We start from the raw sequence: 19,391 nt of genomic DNA on the forward strand, positions 1-19,391 counted from the left end.
GCAACGCTATTGAAGCAAGCCAGTCAAGCTGGAAGAGTTGCCCCATTTCTTGCCACGTTTACTGTGCTCATGTACGTGTGTTAATGAATTATGTATATTGATAGAGTGCCAACAGAAGCTGGAGGATGGGCATTTTTTTTCCATGAGAATAAACAAGAGAAATTACACACCATGGAAGCGTGCAGCCAGTCTATGAATAGAAGCGGTGTTTTTTCTTTCTTTTTTTTTTGCCCGGGGATGTAGTTGCATTTTTACAGATCAGACTGTGATCTTCTCTTAAGCCTCTGCATTGAGATGTAGCTGACACATCTCTGGGGTGCTGTCGCTGATTCTTAAGAGGGGGCCCCTTTAATCTCTAAAAGCAGGGGTGCATCTCATGGAGGGAAAAAAATTGGGGGGGGTTGGAGAACTGATACAGTTAATCATCAGGTTAGAGGTCAAATCTGAAGCCTCTGAGCAGCAAAGATCTAAACATTTCCGATTGAAAAGGGGGGGATCAAAATACATGACATGAGTAAAAGTGAGTGGCTGCTAGTCAGTCTCCCCCTAAAAGCCTTCACAGGAAATCAATAGTGGTCTCCATAAGACTTAATCTGGGATCCACACTACTACCGTGGCAGGCGGCCAGCTGAGTGATGTGTGCGGTTTAAACGGCCCCCGCATCCTGCCCGCTTATCTGTAGGTGTCCCGATGATCGCTCGGCGTTCTGCTCATCTTGTCTGGCTGTTTTTTTTTTTTTTTTTTTTTTTGCTTGTATCCCAGCCCTCCTCCTCCACCTCTTCCTCCTCCTCCCCCTCTTCTTCCTCCTCCTCCCCTCCCTCTCCCCGCTAAGTTCGATGCGATCGGCTCTATGCCCTGCCGTGAGTTCTCGGTGCGGGCGACAGCGCTGCTGAACATGGCGTCAGACGGGATGATTTTAACGAACCACGACCACCAAATCCGGGTCGGAGTCTTGACAGGTAAACGCAGAGATGCCCATCGCCTCTTTTTTTTTTTTTTGCATTTTCCTCATATTTCCATGAATTCATTTCCGCCGGCTGTCCGCCCGGATCTTCATACATGTCGGCTGGGTCTTTGCGTGTCGGCGGCGGCGGCTCTCGGTCTCTCGTTGGCTTTTGCAAGCCTCTGATTTAAAGCCCTTTTTTTCCTCTCTCTTCCTTTATTACCGGTATGCATTCAAGTACATTTACGTCCCAGTGCTTATGCGGTGGAAGCGGTAAAATGTGGGCTCTGCATTGGTTTGTGTCCGCTCATTTTCTTGTCGAGCCGTTTCCCCCCTTGCTGAAGAAGAAGAGCTCAGTTTATGTGTATTGAATAATTCATGTCCCTGCCTCCTTGTCAGAGCTGAAAATTACAGCTGACCGTGTGTTGTGTCGCTGCTAAAGATGCCGGGGCTATAGATTGCATTATTGACACCCAGCTGACCACAGCGATTTTTTTTTTTTTTAAGTGTTGCTCACGACAGTTGCTGAAGGTGGATGTGGTGTTGGTTGGTTGGTGATGAGCGCATCCTTGGCCTGTTAAGAGCACTGGATGATCTGAGAACATTTGTGCGAAAAAAATGCGCGAAGACGTCGGATGTGGCATTTTGTGAATGACAGTGCCGGCCGAGGAGTTTTTATGACACATGATAACGGCTCCGGCTCGGTTTCTTTTTGGTGGGGCTGAACACACACACACACACACACACACACACACACACACACACACACACACGGGTAAATCCTCCCGACATTCCTCTAAATGCAACGCTATGACGGCGCGTCTCTCACTTACCAATATTGGAAACGTTATGCGCTTGGATGCAATGTGCGGCTATGAGGCTGCGGATGGTGTTAGATCTGGTCGTCGCCGGCCTTCATTTTTTTCCCTTTAGTGTGTGTGTGTGTGTGTGTGTGTGTGTGTGTGTGTGTGTGTGTGTGTGTGTGTGTGTGTGTGTGTGTGTGTGTGTATAGCCTATTGCTTTGTCATGTTTCTGATCGGCAGGCGAATACAGCGGTTGTTGTCATGATCGGAAAGTTATTATTTATTTTTTTTTAAGGGGGGAGGAGGGAGGGGTGGTGGTGGTGGTGGTGGTGGTGGGGTGGATGCATGATATAGGCTGTCCAGAGGAATACCCCCCTCCCTCCCTCCATCCCTCTCTTCCTCACTCTCTCTCTCTCTCTCTGTCCATCCTGTGTGAGGCTCGGTCGATCAATAGCCTATTTCATGAAAGCCGTGATCCTCACAAATATGGTGTTCCTCCGTATGGAAATCCAGTACGGAGGAGGTGGTAGGCGATGTGTATAGCGGTGGAGGAATGACTGTGTGTAGACCCTCTCCTAAAATCTGCCAGGGAAACCCCCACCACCGCCACCAACACCAACACCACCACCACAACCACCCGTCGTCTCCTTCTCCATCCCTCCTCCTCCTCCTCCTCCTCCCTCTCTCTCCTGGCGCTGGAGGGAGAGAGAGGGAGAGCGCTGTCCGTGGTGCTGAAATCCAGCGTCACTCACAAATCAGTGCGGTACTGACCCTACCACGGGAAATACTGCATCAGATAGATACACCCAGGGATGTAGAGGAGGATAAACCCATCACAAGTCCCTTTTTTTTCTCATCTTAATCACCATTTTTTTTTGGGGGGGGGGGGTGCTGCATAACTGTCTGATGAGGAATTTGGAGTATATATATGAAAGAAACTGATGAGAATTTTGGTGTTTCAAAGCTTCCATATTGTTTTTTTTTTTTGTTTATCTAGGTGGTTGTTCACCTTGTGTTGATAACCAGCTGGAGGTCAGAATGTACCCATCCCCTTTTTTAAACACTACATCAATGCCCACGCCACATCAGAGGGGGTTAATTTCTCTATGTGTCATCAGTCACTTGAATCCCCAACTGTATCCCCAGCGTAGTGACAGATTGCCAGTTTGATCTCGCTGTGCAGTGTTGACAATTCCCGCATACATATGCCGATGTTGAGACGCGCAGAGACACAACCGACAGGCTTATTTGTCTTTTTGATGTATTTGTGTGTGTATATGGAGTAGGAGGGCTTGCACTGTCAGGGAAACAAAGCATCAAAGGAGTGTGTGGGGGGCGGGGGGGACGACGGTGCATGGTGGCATTAAGTTGCCATGTTTTACCTGACCCTTAGCCTTTTAAGAATCTAATCATGGCAGGATTACTCATGGCTACACAGACTGCTGTGTGATTTTTTTTATTGTTTTTTTATGAGATGATGTATTTTGACAGCAAGAACTCCCCTGCTGTGCTGCCATGAGGAAGCAAAGCTCCAAATATTCAGGTTGACTGGATCTCTCTTCTAACACAAGAACGTTTGTCGCCACACCTCAGTCTTATACATCCACAGTGTTCATGTCGTTAGTCTGCTGTGTTATGGGGCTCGTGTGAGCAGAATGCTAATGGGGTCTAGAGCAGTGCTCAATCTCCCTTCCTGCGAGGGTCAAAGGTCAGCAGTCCACTCCTGCATTCAGTCACCAGGGAGGAGATGAGACCTTCGCTCCCCCTCCTCCATCATTTAGCCCCACATCCCTTTAGACAGGTGACAGAGCCCAGGGGACATCTCTGTTTAGACCCTGGACCCACAGTGCAGGGGAGGTGAGATTGACATGTCTGAGAATGTGTGTGTGTGTGTGTGTGTGTGTGTGTGTGTGTGTGTGTGTGTGTGTGTGTGAAATAATGTATGTTTGAATAAGAGGCGGGGTTTATTTGCGAGGAGAGGGAGGTAGGAAACTTGAAACAGATAATTGGGGTGACCATGCTGTCAATTGTCAAAGATGTCACACTGAAAACGTGACCTTTGGTAGGAGTAGATGAAAGCTTCTCACGCTGTGCTCAGCCTATTGTGATGTGTGTGTTTATTTCTTATTTTTCCTCTGTCTACCTGTGTGTACGTGCTTGTGTGCGTGCTTGTGTATTTTGATGCATGAGTGCTCAGTGCCTAGTTTGTAGTTGTCTGTGTTTCTTCCTGTTGAGTTTTAATTGTCCTGGGTCTCTCTCCCTGGGCCTGCCTGAGGGTCTGGGCACTCAGCTACACGCTCACACACTTCGGCTAAATATGCGCGCCTCCATCGCGTGATGCATGTGTGTTTGTGTATGCAGGAATGCAGTCATAAATGAAGAGGTGGTGAATTGTGGCCTCAGGTTTTGACAGGTGAAGTGCCGCACACACACTCCAAAGATAAATTGTGTTTTCAGACATATTCATTTACATTCTTGTAGAAATCCTAGTCTGACTTATTATAATGTATAGTATGAATTTATAATATAAACACCTGTATTGACATAAAAAGGTGTTTATTATAGGAACATGTCCAACCTTTCAAGATTTTTTAGGAAATCCTCTGGCCACATGTGATTCAGCCTGGGTTACACCACACACTGAAAACACACCAGCTGAGCTTTTATGTATTTGTAAGCACTCATGAATGTGCATGTGTGTGCCTTTTGCATGTGCAGTATGTGCATATGCATGTGACTCTGCTTTGCTCTTTGTCTTTTCGCACTAATACTGAGCTCTGGCTGGAAAACACAGCTTAGCAAATCCCCCCTAGCCCCAAATATAGCTACTGTATGCATACCTCCCATGATCACACAGTGAGAGAGAGAGAGAGAGAGAGAGAGAGAGAGAGAGAGAGAGAGAGAGAGAGAGGCTAGCAAACAGAGAGAGAGAGAGAGAGAGAGAGAGAGAGAGAGAGAGAGAGAGAGAGAGAGCTCTGCAAAAGGCATTCAGTGGCTTTTAATCTGTATAAAGCCAGTGTGTGTGGGACCATACGGTATTATTATACGGCAGTTTTCCATGCATGGGCCATGGATGCTCTTGGATGTGTGTCTTGATTCCCAGCCCATAGAAAGCCCCATTGATGCTGGCTGCTGAGAGCGTACGGGTTAACTCCAGCCCTTCCTCAAAGAGATGTGGACACACACTCAGCACTGAGCTTCCAATGAGGAGCCAGGGCAGGAAAGCTCCACTCTGCGACAGACAGCACACATTTTTACCCTCTTTCTCTCTGTCTCCTATTTTCTTTTTCTCTTTTTTTATCTCCCTTGGTTGTAACAACTGAGAGAGGCTCAGGGATGTGTGGGTGGCGCTCTAAACTTACATGTCTATCAGAAAGACATGAATCGACGGCAGGCAGGCTTCCCAAAACAACCACATTTAGATCGCTCTCTCAATCCCTCTTTTAAGTAGAACTAATTCTGTGACTCCATGTAGAATAAGTAGAGGCTTTATTCTGGCTGAGTGTTGGTCTGTTTCTTAATCATATGTGGTCTGCATTTTGTCGGTCTGTTATCGAGGTGAAGGACTGTCCTAGAAATCTGGCAGAGAAAAGGTTTTAGGAGAGATCAACATAATTTTTAGCAATCAATAAGTCTGAGTTTGAGACACCACACATGCTTATCAACCAAACACTAGGGATGGGAATTGAGAACCGGTTCCAGTTGAGAACCGGTTCCAAATTGTTTGATCTATCGGCATACTATGCCACCAAGCTTATTAATTCCTTTTATCCTTATATTGCAAAACAGTGATGTCAAACACATGTGTCGACGCAGCTGGAAATTTGCAAAATGAAGGAATCATGTTGGAGAGGAAGAAACGGTCAAAAGTGTGGCTTCATTTCACGAAGGGACTCAAACAGTTCAGACTCAGAGATAATAAAACAGTCTCATTGACAATGTTTTTTTCCACAAAAAAATTTATCAAGAATCAGTGAGGAAATAAACAAAGAATCGCAATGATAGGCAGAATCAATAATGGTATTTATATCAATAAAATCATATAAATTTCCATTCCTACTAAACACATGGTATCATATTGGTTCATATTCAAAGAATACATGTTAAACAGTCAAAGAAAACTGTGCAGCACCAAAATAAATATGTGAATACTGAAAATGATTTATCCTTTAGTGTAGATTGTGTGTGTGTGTGTGTGTGTGTGTGTGTGTGTGTGTGTGTGTGTGTGTGTGTGTGTGTGTGTGTGTGTGTATTCCCCCTTTGCTTGTCTGCTTGTGTGCGTGCATGTGGGTTTTTGAACATGTATGCGTGCCTGCTCGTGTGTGTACTTGTCTGGCTGCAGATGGGATAATAACTATTTAATCTGCTTTTCCACATAATTTAATCTCTGGAGTTTGTCCCAAGCTCACCTTAACAGCTCAGGCGCTAAAGAGGCTCACTAGAGAAACAGGAGTCAAGTCAGCAAGAGGCGGCCTAGCGTGCCAGAGCACGTTGACCAAAACTAGGAGACACCATCATCTGTCACCGAATGGCGTGGGTGGCTGCCAGGTTATGGAGCAACCTCCTCTCACTGTCTCTATCTGAATGACTCAATCTACTGTCTAAAATGCAAGTCAAGGGTTTTACAGTCAAAGGAAGCTTGTAGAAAGCTACAATCACAGATACAACATCAAGAGAGACTTTCAACATCATCAGACTGTGACATTCAGTATTGCAAAAGTGTGTGTCATCAGCTGTTTTTGCATCCCAGTTTTGCTCCAACCTGTTATGTCTAGGAAAATACTACATTTACCAGAATGCTTTTACCTCATTAGTACTAGTATTAGTCTTCCGTGTGCATGAGCATTTTAGCTTTGGGTTTGGCTTTTGAGTAATATTGATGATAGTTCAATTTAATTTGAAAAAAAGTGTATGTCAGGCTGCAGACACAAACTGTAGTGGGAGGTCCTATAGCTGACACACAGCATGGAAATGATATATCATGGATTCTCATGTTGTTATTGCAACATACACCAACGTGAGATGATTTCTACTGTGTTGTACTTGATACTGTAAGTTTTTATATAATTGAAAAATGTTTAATTTCTCTACAACGGTACTTCCAGCTTGGTTGTGCATTCCAGCTAACACAATTGCCCATTTTTGTTGGTGGGAAGCTGTTGAGATCAGGTTCCTGTTGGCTTTGGTGCCTGTATAGGAGGGCTTGGCAGGGTTTGGCAATAATCCAGTATTATATTTTCTGACTTTGAAATTGTGTATGTTATAGTTAGTTGTTTTAAATGTTTCATTTAGTGATTTCCTACATCTCCCAGAATGCTTTTCTGTTGTGTCTGTTGTAAGAGTTTTTTCTCATGCGTAACAGTGGATTCAGGAGAGACAAGTGAATGAAGTGAAGATAATTGTTTATAACATATGATGTGAAGTCTTTTTTCTTTGTGGCCAACTTTTTATACATTTTGTACACCACCTCTTCGGTGCTTGGACTCTAAAGGGAGATTGTTGTGAACAAGGGGCATCTGCCCTGAGCAGCAAATCCCCCCCATGGAGTCCAGACACTGGTGGTTGTGGCAGATGACTCTGCTGAGGCTGATAGGCTGATGAATCAGCCAAGACTGGGCGGAGATGGAGGGGCGCGCATAACAGTAACATGAATGAGCTGAAGGCAGAGAGAGGGAATCATATTTAAAAAGACAGCAGCAAGACGACAACGATGCAGGTGTGTTGCTATTGGATAGATGTGACCTGCTCATGAGAACAACTGATATTAAGATTGACAGCCCCAGATAATGACAGTAAGGAAATTAACCGTGAGCATGCATGAGAGGGGTGAATGCAGGATGGAAAGAGAAATTAACTACAGGCCTATATGCAAAAGAATATTCTTCCTGGCTGAACTCTCTCTAGACCTTTATTTAATTGTGTTAAAGATCAAGTTGAATGTTAAATATGTAATTTTGCATGTTTTACCATTTTATCACAAACTGTACCGTATATACAGTGTGTATATATATATATATATATATATATATATATTAGAGAGAGAGAGATAATGGAAAATATGTTTTATTAATGTTGTGATACTTGCATGAAACTCTGGGCATGTTACACCCATTAAACTCCTAACTTTTGTGAAGAAGATGACAACAATATGTATCAGATGAAGCACAAACTAGCTGTCTACACGCTCCTCAGGCCAACTGCAGTTAGCTTTAAGGACCATAGTAGAGGGGACTTTAAAATGTTCTAAACTGGGAGAAAAAAACAGCGATACCTGAAAAACCTTCTGCTCTCAAACTCAGTTGTAGCATTGTTAATATCACGTTGTCTACTTCTGGCCGGTTATCCATGGGGAATGACAAAAATACACCATCAGACGATAAAGCAAACAACAGAACATCAAATGTTATTTTGACTGTGTTCAAGAAAGATGTAGAATGAAATATCAGATAGGAGTTTCTTGTTTAAAGATACTTCACAAATGAAATTACCTGAGCCTATATCAAGTGCCTGAAGACCACTCATGCAACCAACCTTCATTTCTGTGAAGTCTTTGTTGACTCCCTAATGGCCACTAGTCTGTCTGTGCTTCCATTAGCATCACAACATTATTATCCCTCCACATTTTTGACTCTGTTGATGCTGAGACAGCCAAACGTAATATTCTGACATGGTTCACATCATGACTGGATAACAAAAGCACAAAATAGCTGTTAACATTCGGTTCACTGGTGATATAAAGATACGTGGTTTGGATGGGAATCCGAGAGCCCCGGGCGTGTGTCTACCCACTAGCATGATTTTATTCCTCCTTTTTCCTGCTTTGACCCAACTCTCTGTGTCTGTCTATGGTTGAATCATCTCCGTGCTGCTACTGGGGTGTTCCCTTGCAACAATATGTGGGCATCTGTTCAACAATATGCTAGTTTGAGAGGGATACACTTGGAACAGAAGAGCTAAACAAGAAAAAAAAAAAAAAAGCATGCACAAATTGGGCATACACTTGTTCCTGCTTCCTATTTCTCCTCCACTTCCCCATATTTTTAGATCATGATTAAGCCAAATTTGAGGGACTGTTTTGTTCAGACTTTCAAGGTTGTTGCCTGTATCAACCTCGACATGTACTGACTGTAAAATCTAATATAACATTGTAATCCCAAGGGCCACGAAGACAAAATGGCAGCATTGTTAGAGAATAAGCAGGCACCTGGATGGTTTGTGTGCTGTTATTTAGATGAGAAATATATTTGGGCTCTTTGTTTGCATGTGGTCGGACATGGATTTATCTTTAGTTTGGGTGGGGCTCGTACTGTAGCAGTAGTTTAAACACCGACTGACCCTTCTCTCACTTGTTCTTTCTCTCTCTCTGCATCACACACACACACACACACACACACACACACACACACACACACACACAGCTGTGACAGTGGACAGCAGTAAGGCAAGCAGACCACATGACCAGAATAGACAATACGGGATCAGGGACACGAACACAGAATGAGAATTAAGTCTTCACTGCAAAGGAATTATTTTCGGCTTCGAGTAGTGGGGAGTGGAGTAGCGGGAGGGGGTGACTCTCCTCCCCTTTCGCACACACCCCTCTCTCTCTCCCTCTCTCTCTGCTTTCATAGCCCATGGAAATAATCATCCCGTACTGTAAATAGTCTTTAATTGGGATGCGAGTTAGAACAAGAGGCAGACAGTATTTGGCGGACAAGGAGCAGAGTCTCCTCCACTCTCGTAGGCTCTTTTCATCTCTCCAGAGAAGAGGCTCCATCAGGGCTGCCTGGAAAGCTATTCCAGACTGGATGCGTAGGTGTAGGAGAGTTGGTCGGTTCCCACTCCCTCCTGGCCTAAAGCAGTGTTACAGTCTGTCATTCATTTGAGGTGATAATCACAGGAGGCTAGCATAGCCAAAAACAAAGAGGAAGATTGCCCTCTATATTTTTGGGAGTAGGCAAAAGAGCAAAAGAGACGCTGGTGCTTTTTAGTGTCAGCGCTTATCTTGTTTTGACAGAAAAACAGGCATCGGACATGCAGAGCTTGAAGCTATTGTTTTCTATTTTTGTAAGGGTTATAAACAGGAAATATTCTGATAGGAGTAGTAACACCTTCCAGCAAGTGTTTGATGGGTGGTGTGAGGTAGCTACTGTATTTCCACAGCCTTATATTCATATGATTTGCAACTTTCCAGGTTATGAAATAAGGTAAATTCTCCGTCCATCCCAAAAGCTATTAATAAGTCAAATTTTGTGGAACCGTAGATTTAGCCTCTCCTAGACTGCTGCCAGTGAGCCTTGAGCAAGAGGAGTACCACTCCAGTATATTTATCTCATGGAAATCATACGAATCACAAAATCTTATAGGAAGCTTTTAATCCTTGTACTTTAGGCGTTTTCTACACATGCATGCTGTGGTGATCATCAGACTGCTTGTACTTTTGCTGTTAGCTTTCTTTGATAACATATGTATGCCGTGTACCATTAGCTTATGTTGGCTAACGTAAATTATACAATGTTTCCAGTCATTGTTGGATGTTTGGACTGAAAATGTCTTTCTTGTTCGCAAATGTGCATTAAATGGAAAAAAACTTCAACTTAAACATGAAAATTTGCTTAGACAGACAACTGAAAAATGTGGGTGAAATGCCTCCTGTATAGATACTTTACTTGTTCATGGGGCTTTGACAGGTATTGATTAAACCCTCTGCAGCGTTTTATAATGCAGGCTCTGTGCCTTGCCTGAAAGAACACCCCTTTAAGTCAAAATAAATGATTTTTTCACAAATATGATATTAGGCTTATTAAACTTCAGGGAAGACCAGCAATGGTGTAACACCACACATTAAAGACGGCATATTTGATGAGTGATGCCAGTAGCTACACTGATAGTCTTGCATGTCCAGATCTATCTCCATACTTCATTTTGAATCCATTATCATTCCTGTATAAGGGAAAACAAACGGTGACTTGTGAGTATTTCTGTGAACAAATCCCAATCGTCTTCGGATGCAGTGACTGGGCTCTTCCAAAATAGCATTGGAAGATCGCGATATGCTGTCTGAAATAGTCGCCCAATGGCAGACTACTTCCTGTGAGCCAGACTACAATGCTGATGGCGAGGTCTATGTGTAGATTTTTTTATGTAATTATAGAATTTTATAATTCACTGTCTGACACTGTACTTTTTGAATTTGTACCACTACGTGTGTGTTAAAATTTTATATATATTGGTTTTACTCCAAACATGGAGTTTACTAAAATGATAATGCAAACTTTCGTCTTGCCAATTCTATCACAAAATTAATCTGGAGAAGTTTAATTTGGCCCTTGGAAATAGAGGAGAGAGAGAGAGAGTGGATTTTTTGTAGTGCATTTTTTAAATCTTTTATTTTTGTTGTAGAGAATCTATTAAATGTCTAAATGTCTTAAAAAAAGGTCCTTTTACTAATTGATTGAAATTTTGTTATTTCTTGCTTTTCTACATAATTGATAGGCCTACATGTATTGGGCAATATCCTGTAATAACACTGTAACTGCTGCAACTGAGCTGTTTCAAAGAACCTTTTGCTTTTAAGACAAAAGACACTTCCTGGTTTCTTTCTGGTCCGTTTTTTTTACACTACTCTGGAGATACAACCATTGGTCCCCCTTCCTTTGCTTGCGCCGGTCCCTCGCGATAACCTGTGGAAGGAGAGAAGCTGCTGAGTGATGGCGATAGAGATCAAGATAAGAGATACAGCAGCGGGTTTTAACTGATGAGTCACTCTTGTGGTCTGCTGTCACCGGATCCTGTGTCCTGGCTTGAGTTGTTAATTAGGGCTGGAGGGACGGAGGGAGCAAAGGATGCAGGAGGGACAAGCAAAAAAATAAAGAGAGAGAAAGGGGAAAAAGTATTTGATTCATTAGTGGCCCCCGCGCGGTGCCATGCCGCCTTATGTCTTTATCAGTCCTCATCTAATAGGTGTCTGAAACGCATACCTCTCTCATGTTTCACTCGGGGGAGGAGGTCAGCTCGCCCGTATCTAGCATCTATCACAGGCTGACGGGGTGCTGGTGTCACAGGGAGCTCCACATTGAGAGCAGTGGCTACACTAACAATGCTAATACTCTCAGCAGTACAGTGTTACCCCTTTTTAACCATATGAAACCATTTGAAAGTCAACAGTGTCAAGTTAAAAAAAAAAATTTACACATCGGAACTGACTCATCCGGTTGCTAGGTTACTTAGCAATCTTAAGGTTTTTGCATTTTCTGAACTTACTTGCGTCCCATTCCGGAATGTTTCACCTAGTTACTGTTACCGTGGAGATAAAACATTTCCACAGGGATGAATCAGATCCATTCATTCTTCTTTTACCTTTGGTGTGAGTGACAGTTTATTCCCTATTAGTGTGATCAGATTATTCTTTGGCCTGCACTTTACACATAACATACTGTACTGTATAACCTAGATATAATTCAGTGGGTTACACTTGAACATTATATAAAACCAGATTTATTTTATTTTTATTTTACTCTCCAAAATCTAGGCTGCTGGACACATTATTTATAATAATGACATCCTATTGTATTCCCAGTCCATGTGTTTGCTTCTCACTGAGCTGCTAACCACCTGTTTGATCTACATGTGCCTCCTGGTTAAATCCACACACAAATTTATTATATGACAGCAATTATTTTACTAGAGATCTAGTTGGATTTACTCTGTTTTTGAAGTACTTCCAGACATGGATTGGTCATCAGATTTTCCGTGACTTTTTAGGGGTTTTCATGTCCTTCTGGTCTGGTCTTCTTTGGCTCAGGAGGAGCTTTGTCAAGTCTGAGAAAAGCCTGTGTTACAAGCTCAGGGGGTGAAGTTAGAAGGACATGGCATAACAGGCAGGGACGATGTAACAAAAGATGGGCTTGAGTTGCGTTATGAGATGTGTAAAATTGTTCTTTTTTCGGGGCTTGACCCATAGGAACTAAAAGTTAGGTTACCTCGGCCTCTGCAACTTCAATTTTCACCACTTCCACCACTGAATTTGCTGGTGTATTCTTCTAACGCATGTTGTTTTTTCTGAATGAGGATTTTGTCTATTCATTTAGCATCTTGCAACACATTGCAAATCAAAGTATTTTATTGAGTTATCACATCAACAAGTCCACAAATTGTTTCCACAGTTGGAAACATGCATTGTACCTGACCATTAGATGTCACGGTTAATGTAGTTTTGATGCATATGCCATGCTTTTAAAATCTTTAAACATACTAATCGACTTAATAACTTAAAACTTATTAAAGAATTTGTAATTCTGAAGCCACATAGCAACAGTTTCATCCCCTTCCTGGACCATCAGTAGTGACAGGAATCAGGATCTGACAGGGGGACCATGAGGAGAACTAAGATCTTCCATGTAGTGCAGCAGCTATTAAATCTGCCTCACTGCAAGAAGAGACAGGGAACTTCATTTATGTCAACATCACTCAGGTTTTCAGTATTTCGACATTTTGTTGTTGTTTGCCAAACAGAGAAAGAGAGTTGGGTGTAGTTTGAAGATGGTCGGGGTGGAACACAAGAGACAGAAGAAACAGAGCAAGTCAAAGTGAAGCTATGACAAGTAAATAAATTGCACAATAGGTGTAGCTTTTTCTTTTTCCGAAAAAGGGTGTGCAAGATTGGAAAATATACCCAATGTAATATTCATTCAAACATACAAATAACACTCAATGGAAAAACCTGAGGCTAGGAAGCGGCACGCAGCACCACATAATATGACCGGGCGTTCATAAGAACAAAGACGGGCGTTTGAACCAAGGAGGTGGAAATGCACTGTTGGGAAGAGGTGTAGCAGTGTATGACTTCTGGCTGTCACCCTTGGCAACGGCCCCTTCCGCTCCTTCTTGACACGCTGCCAGGGTGTCCATTGGCTTGTCACTTGTTCAAACCCCCCCTCTTCCCTCTCTCTCTCCCTCCGTCCCTTCTTCCCGAGGCCACAGGACCAGGGCCATCGAGGTACGACGTGCTGATTGATGTGTGTGACACACGCTTCCGGGAACCACCGTTGCCTGAATTGGGGGAGAAAATGTTTCTATTTTTGTCGCAGCGAATGCAAAGGTGACACACTGAAGAGAGAGAACTGTTTTGGAAAAAAGTGTCCAAAATCAACATTACGTTTGATGGCTCTCAATTAAAAAGGCTTTTCCCTGCAGTGTTTACGGTTGCCATGGAGCGAGAGCTGTGATTCCATTCATAATTGACAGTAATTATATCAGTCATTGGCTGCTCACACATTTCTATTTACATCAGTTTCACTAATCAATTCCATATCAATGATAATTGAAATAGAGTTTGACGAGTGTTACAAGACTTGGGACTTTAGAGATGAATATAGCTCATCCCCTCACTCTATCTCACTTATATATCACATGTTATCTCTAACCATCTCGCTTTTTCTCGCTCGCTATTTTTGTCACCATATCCTCACCTCTCTTTGTCGGTCCACCTTTCTCACTTTTTTTTTACCTTTGCTGTCTGTCTGCGCTTAACTCACTCCATCTCCCCTGCAAAGCGAGGGAGCGAGCAGTATGAGGAGGGGAGCATGTACAAGTGAATAATGGAGGAGGCCAGCTTCTCCCTAACGAGGTGTGTTTGATGGCCCACCTCAGCCCGGTATATATGTATGTGTGTGTGTGTGTGTGTGTGTGTGTGTGTGTGTGTGTGTGTGTGTGTACGTTAGTGGTCAAGGTGTTCTCCCATTCTCCTCATCATCCTCCATTATTCAGCGTCATGCCTTTTCCGTTTCTACCACAAAACCCTCTCAGATCGTGGCACCTGGGAATGAAATGTTAATAGACACCCGCCCACTCACTCACACCCACACATCACGGCCACACATCCATACAAACACATACACGCAAAGAACCAGTTCGATTGACATGACGTGGCATGGCTCAACAGCTTTGTTGCCCTTTTGCATCATTTATGGTCTTACAACAGGCATGACTGGTGGGTTTTTCAATCTCGGCACATGCCTGTGTACATTTGAAAGAGTGAGTCAGGGAGTTTCTCACTCAATTTCCTCTGTTCTGCTTCATTGCCCCACCTGTTCTTTTGTATTCTGTCTTCTCTTATTGTGGCAGCAGATTTATGGAGAGAAATAAGTCTCAGCACTAGTGACCCATGGAAAAACACATGAATGCGCTGAAACTCCAAACGTCTGAGATTGCCACCAGCACTTAAATAACTAACATACGTCTGACGATCGGAGGATGTTTGAGGTCAGTTAGTCGACTGACAGAATATAAATCAGCATATATTATGATTGTGATAAATAATTTGAGTAATTTTCCGGCTGTTTTGCCTCTTTTCTGTTTTATATCATTGTTACTTGAATACCTTTGGGTGGTTTTTGGGTGAAGCCACCTTGGGCGCTGGAAAATTGCAACTGGCATTTTTTCAGTTCTACTGACAAACCATTACCTAATTGAAGAAGTAATCTACAGATTAATGGATAATGAGAATAGTTGTTAGTGGCAGCCATTATTATTAAAACTCCACATCCAAATGTCACAAAGTTCGTTCATCAGGTGATTCATGCTTGCAGAATTGAGAAACTGTAAATGTTTTTAGCATTTTAAATGAACATTTTAATTAATTAACCCCATGACGAAAAAATCTATATACACAGCATTTATTCAAGTTAGCTTGTATTTGTGGATAGAAAAGCTGAAAACGTTTTTATTTTGATAATCAATTAATTGTTTGCCATTCACTGGTTCTTTGTGCTTGAATGTGAAGATTTGCTGCTATTCTTTGTCTTATATGAAAGTTAACTGAATATTTTTAAGGTTTGGACTGTTGGTCAGACCCTTATAGAATGTCCACATGATCTCTGGGAAATCATCAAGGACATTTTGATTCTACTCAACCCTTAGGCAACCATTGCACCCCAAAAGGATTAATAATAATAACCAAGAAAGCCGTCAGGAGATTAAACAATAATGAGATGTATTTGTGATCACCATAATTTATTTACACAGCATCACATACATTTGTACATCTTTGTCAAGCGTAGTGAGACTTTTTTTTTTCACTCCATACAAAACTGTCTAATAATTAGAAGTCACATGTTTCAATTACTAAACAGCATCACATTCAAACCAATCTCTGAAAAACTCCCTGAATACTCAGACTCCTTCAGGGGCTTCCCTCTTGGTTTCCCCCGTACTGACATGTACATGTATGAGTGTCTCAGTGGGATAAGTGATGAGATGTGTGAAATATGGCAAGTGGAGCACTCTATTAGGCAGCTTCCCCCCTCGCCTCCAGGCTTCCTTCTGCTCTAACATACAGAGAGGCTGGGAGAGAGAGACGTCGCAGAGGCTGTGCTGATGTGGTGGTGGGCCTGACTGAGATGTATCGAGGAGTCTGGGTTTGATTTTTAAACAGCTGAACCTGAACCAAACACCCACCACCAAAGAAGAAGACAAGCTTCCAACTGACTGACAGTGTGTGTGTGTGTGTGTGTGTGTGTGTGTGTGTGTGTGTGTGTGTGTGTGTGTGTGTGTGTGTGTGTGTGTACATGTGTGAGCTCTGACAGTGGGAAGCTGCAATGTAATTGCTGACACTGTCCAGAGGATTGAATGTAATGAAGGTAGCTGCTTACAGGCTGCTTCATTAGTACAGTCGGGCCCGGGGCACTCCCTGTGTGTGTGTGTGTGTGTGTGTGTGTGTGTGTGTGTGTGTGTGTGTGTGTGTGTGTGTGTGTGTGTGTGTGTGTGTGTGTGTGTGTGTGTGTGTGTGTGTGTGTGTCTGTGTGTGTGTGTGTGTGTGTGTGTGTGTGTGTGTGTGTGCTGTCTGTGTGTCTCTGTATCTGTGTGTCCGTGTGTGTGTGTGTGTGTGTCTGTGTGTGTGTGTGTGTGGGCATGTAGAACTCTGCATCCTGGGAAATAAGGGGAGTCGAATGGTTCACACACACACACATATGCACACACATACACACATGCACATACCACCCACCCACTCACACATTAACAAACACATCAACAAGCACTGGCAGCGCGTGGAACATGTTGATTGTAACTTTAATCCATAGGAGTTCATTTCCTCTGTGAGTTTGCGACTTATATGTATGTCTTTCTCAACAAAGGCTGCACTTCAGACAATATTATTTATATACAGCGATACTTCCTGCAAAAGGCCCTGTTTTGTTATAGCAACCCCACACTGCATTTTTGAGGTTATGCTGGATGTATTGTGTGTAATGGACTGAGGGATGTTGGGCTGCAACTAACGTTAACTAAACTAAAAGTTGAGTTCCTTTCTCTAGACTTCTTTAATGTGACCTCCACCGATTTTACACATCAGAGTCTGTTGACAGGTGTTGGGGAGTACTACTGCATATGTGATAAGAGAATGTGGGGGTGCTGAGTTAGAAAGAGAACATACCAGACCTCTGTAGCTTGCTCCACATCTCTGCTTGAGGCTAACAGCTTGAGGCTACATTAGCTGCGACGAGCATAACACACCTGAATCTCTGACCAAACTATTGGCAGTTAAGTTGCATTGTGGGTAATTCAGGTGTCATGTTTTGACAAGGAAAAGCAATTCATAGCAGATATCATCTTTAGTATTGCTATATCGATTGTGATACTGTTGAAACCGTCCATTGTGAGTCTGGTCGTGTTTTAGTACAGTGCTAAATGGGTCAAGTACTCTTTTAAAAAGTGTCTAGTGTGTAACATTTAGGAGGATCTATTGTCAGAAATGGAATATAATATGCATAACTATGTTTTCATTAGTCTTTAACGGCAATAAATAAGAATTGTTTTTGTCACCTTTGAGTGAGCCCTTTAACTCAGATGCTGCAGGTCACCTGGGGTTGGGTCGCAATGTGTCCTATAAGGCCCTGAATTAGAGAAAAAAAGACAGCAGACTTGCACGCCATTTTTTGTCTGTGATGAAACTTATGTCATGGTTAACTTTGCAGGCCGTCAAGGTTACGTGGATAAATCTAATTTAAGTTTTAATGTAATGGAGCTCAGCATTGGTCAAGCACAGAGGTCACACACTGCTGTACTCGTTGATTAGCCTCATCTTCATTCATGCTTCACAATCACTCATCAGCTGTTTAGCTACCAGCTGACTAGTAACATCCAAACATATTCAAATAACCTACAACTCTTAATGTGATAAATCCATACATTTTTGACATGAAACTACCTGATGGAGGTGTTGTTGGAGTTGTCACTGTTCAGCAAGCAGTAGCAGGAAGTTCCTTCTCCTCTGAGAAGCCATAGCCGGTCGTACCCTTAGCTTAATGCAGCCTGGTGTGCCGCTGCATAGTTTTGGGTGCTGCAGAGTTCCGCTTTGCTTTGTTCCAATGATTTCACGATGATTGTCGGCACAGTATGCTAAAGCCGCAGCTGTGCTGATCGGGCTTTTGTCTTGCCTTTTCAGAAGTGTGGCTGGCATGAAATGGGATTTGTGGGCAGGGAGCTGGGGCTGGTCATGAGGAGGGCAGCCGGTGGACCAGATGATGATGAAGCAGCCATCATTGCCACGTGGGAATCCTGTGGAGATGCAGTTTAGATTAACTTTCCACTTAGTGAACAATGTGTCACTTACAATATGGTTGTGTCCCCTGCTCCAGAAATCGGCTTGACAGCTGCACCTCTTGAAATGTGTTTGTCCCAATGAGGTTTGGGGTTGTGGATGTGCATTTGCCTTGCCCATCAAACGATTCCCCTGATCAGCATGAGTGTGGCCCTTAGCTTTGATCAGAATCCTGCCATTGATTCGGAATGGCCATCTGCCAGCCTAACCTTGACCCGTAAGATTGACTGTAGTCCCACCATAACCCTTGACCTCCATCTATCCCTCCCTTTGCCTCCGTTCTTCCCTCTCTTCCTTCCCTTGACTGAGAGATCACAGAGAGGCAGGAAGAACGTTAAGCTTCCTCTATGAATACCAATCAATACCTGATCTGATTAGGCCTCAGCACATATGTTTCACTACAACCCCTAAAAGCCAACAGATGAAGAGCCCCATTGCTAATGTTAGCCAATAGCTATCCATTTCAGAGCCCCTCCGCTTTCCAGCCCTTCTATCTTTAGTCATATTGAGTAAAGTGAAATGAACTGAGTGTTTTCAATGCCGATTAGCCCAGCTTGTCCAAGGATGCAAACTGGAATGTGTAGCTAAGCCTGGGTTGTACTGGTGCAGCTCTGGGTTTCCCTGCATCAGCAGCTTGTAAGCATGTAGGAGGAGGAGGAGGAGGAGGAAGGAAGAGAAGTAGGAGGGGGAGAGACGAAGGGATGTGAAGGCAGAAGGGGAGAGGAGGGAAGCTTCTAACGGGAGGTATCAGAAATGTGCAGCTATATTGATGCCAGTGTAAGCACATTTCTATTGAAATCAATAGAGCTGCTCTCCAGCTCATTTTGGCTTCTAACAAGAGAATGGTACCTGGCTCACTAATGGAGCAGCCATAGATAACACACACACAGAAGGAGCTGAGTTGGAAAAAAGGGAAAAAATATGCCAGTTAGGTGTGAATTCATTTATTTATTTGTATTTATGTCAGCCTGTAATGATGTAATCCTTGTTGTCTTTTACATATGTTGTTTTCTGAGCTGCAGAATTCTGTAAACCAGTCAGGATT

The 19,391-nt window shown here is 43.1% G+C and overlaps 1 protein-coding gene across 3 annotated transcripts in view; it reads left to right on the forward strand.

Annotated features, from left to right (window-relative positions):
• The first annotated feature begins 826 nt into the window (after positions 1–826).
• The window catches only part of gphnb (gephyrin b), a 97,381-nt gene continuing 78,816 nt past the window's right edge, over positions 827–19,391 (forward strand). For all 3 annotated transcript variants that reach the window (XM_051409348.1, XM_051409349.1, XM_051409350.1), the window contains exon 1: positions 827–959. In XM_051409348.1, the coding sequence (XP_051265308.1) occupies positions 851–959 (109 nt within the window). In that variant the 5' untranslated portion in view covers positions 827–850. The remainder of the gene's footprint in view (positions 960–19,391) is intronic.

The sequence above is a fragment of the Dicentrarchus labrax genome, unplaced genomic scaffold (assembly GCF_905237075.1).
Source record: "Dicentrarchus labrax unplaced genomic scaffold, dlabrax2021, whole genome shotgun sequence".
NCBI classification, from domain to species: Eukaryota; Metazoa; Chordata; class Actinopteri; family Moronidae; genus Dicentrarchus; species Dicentrarchus labrax.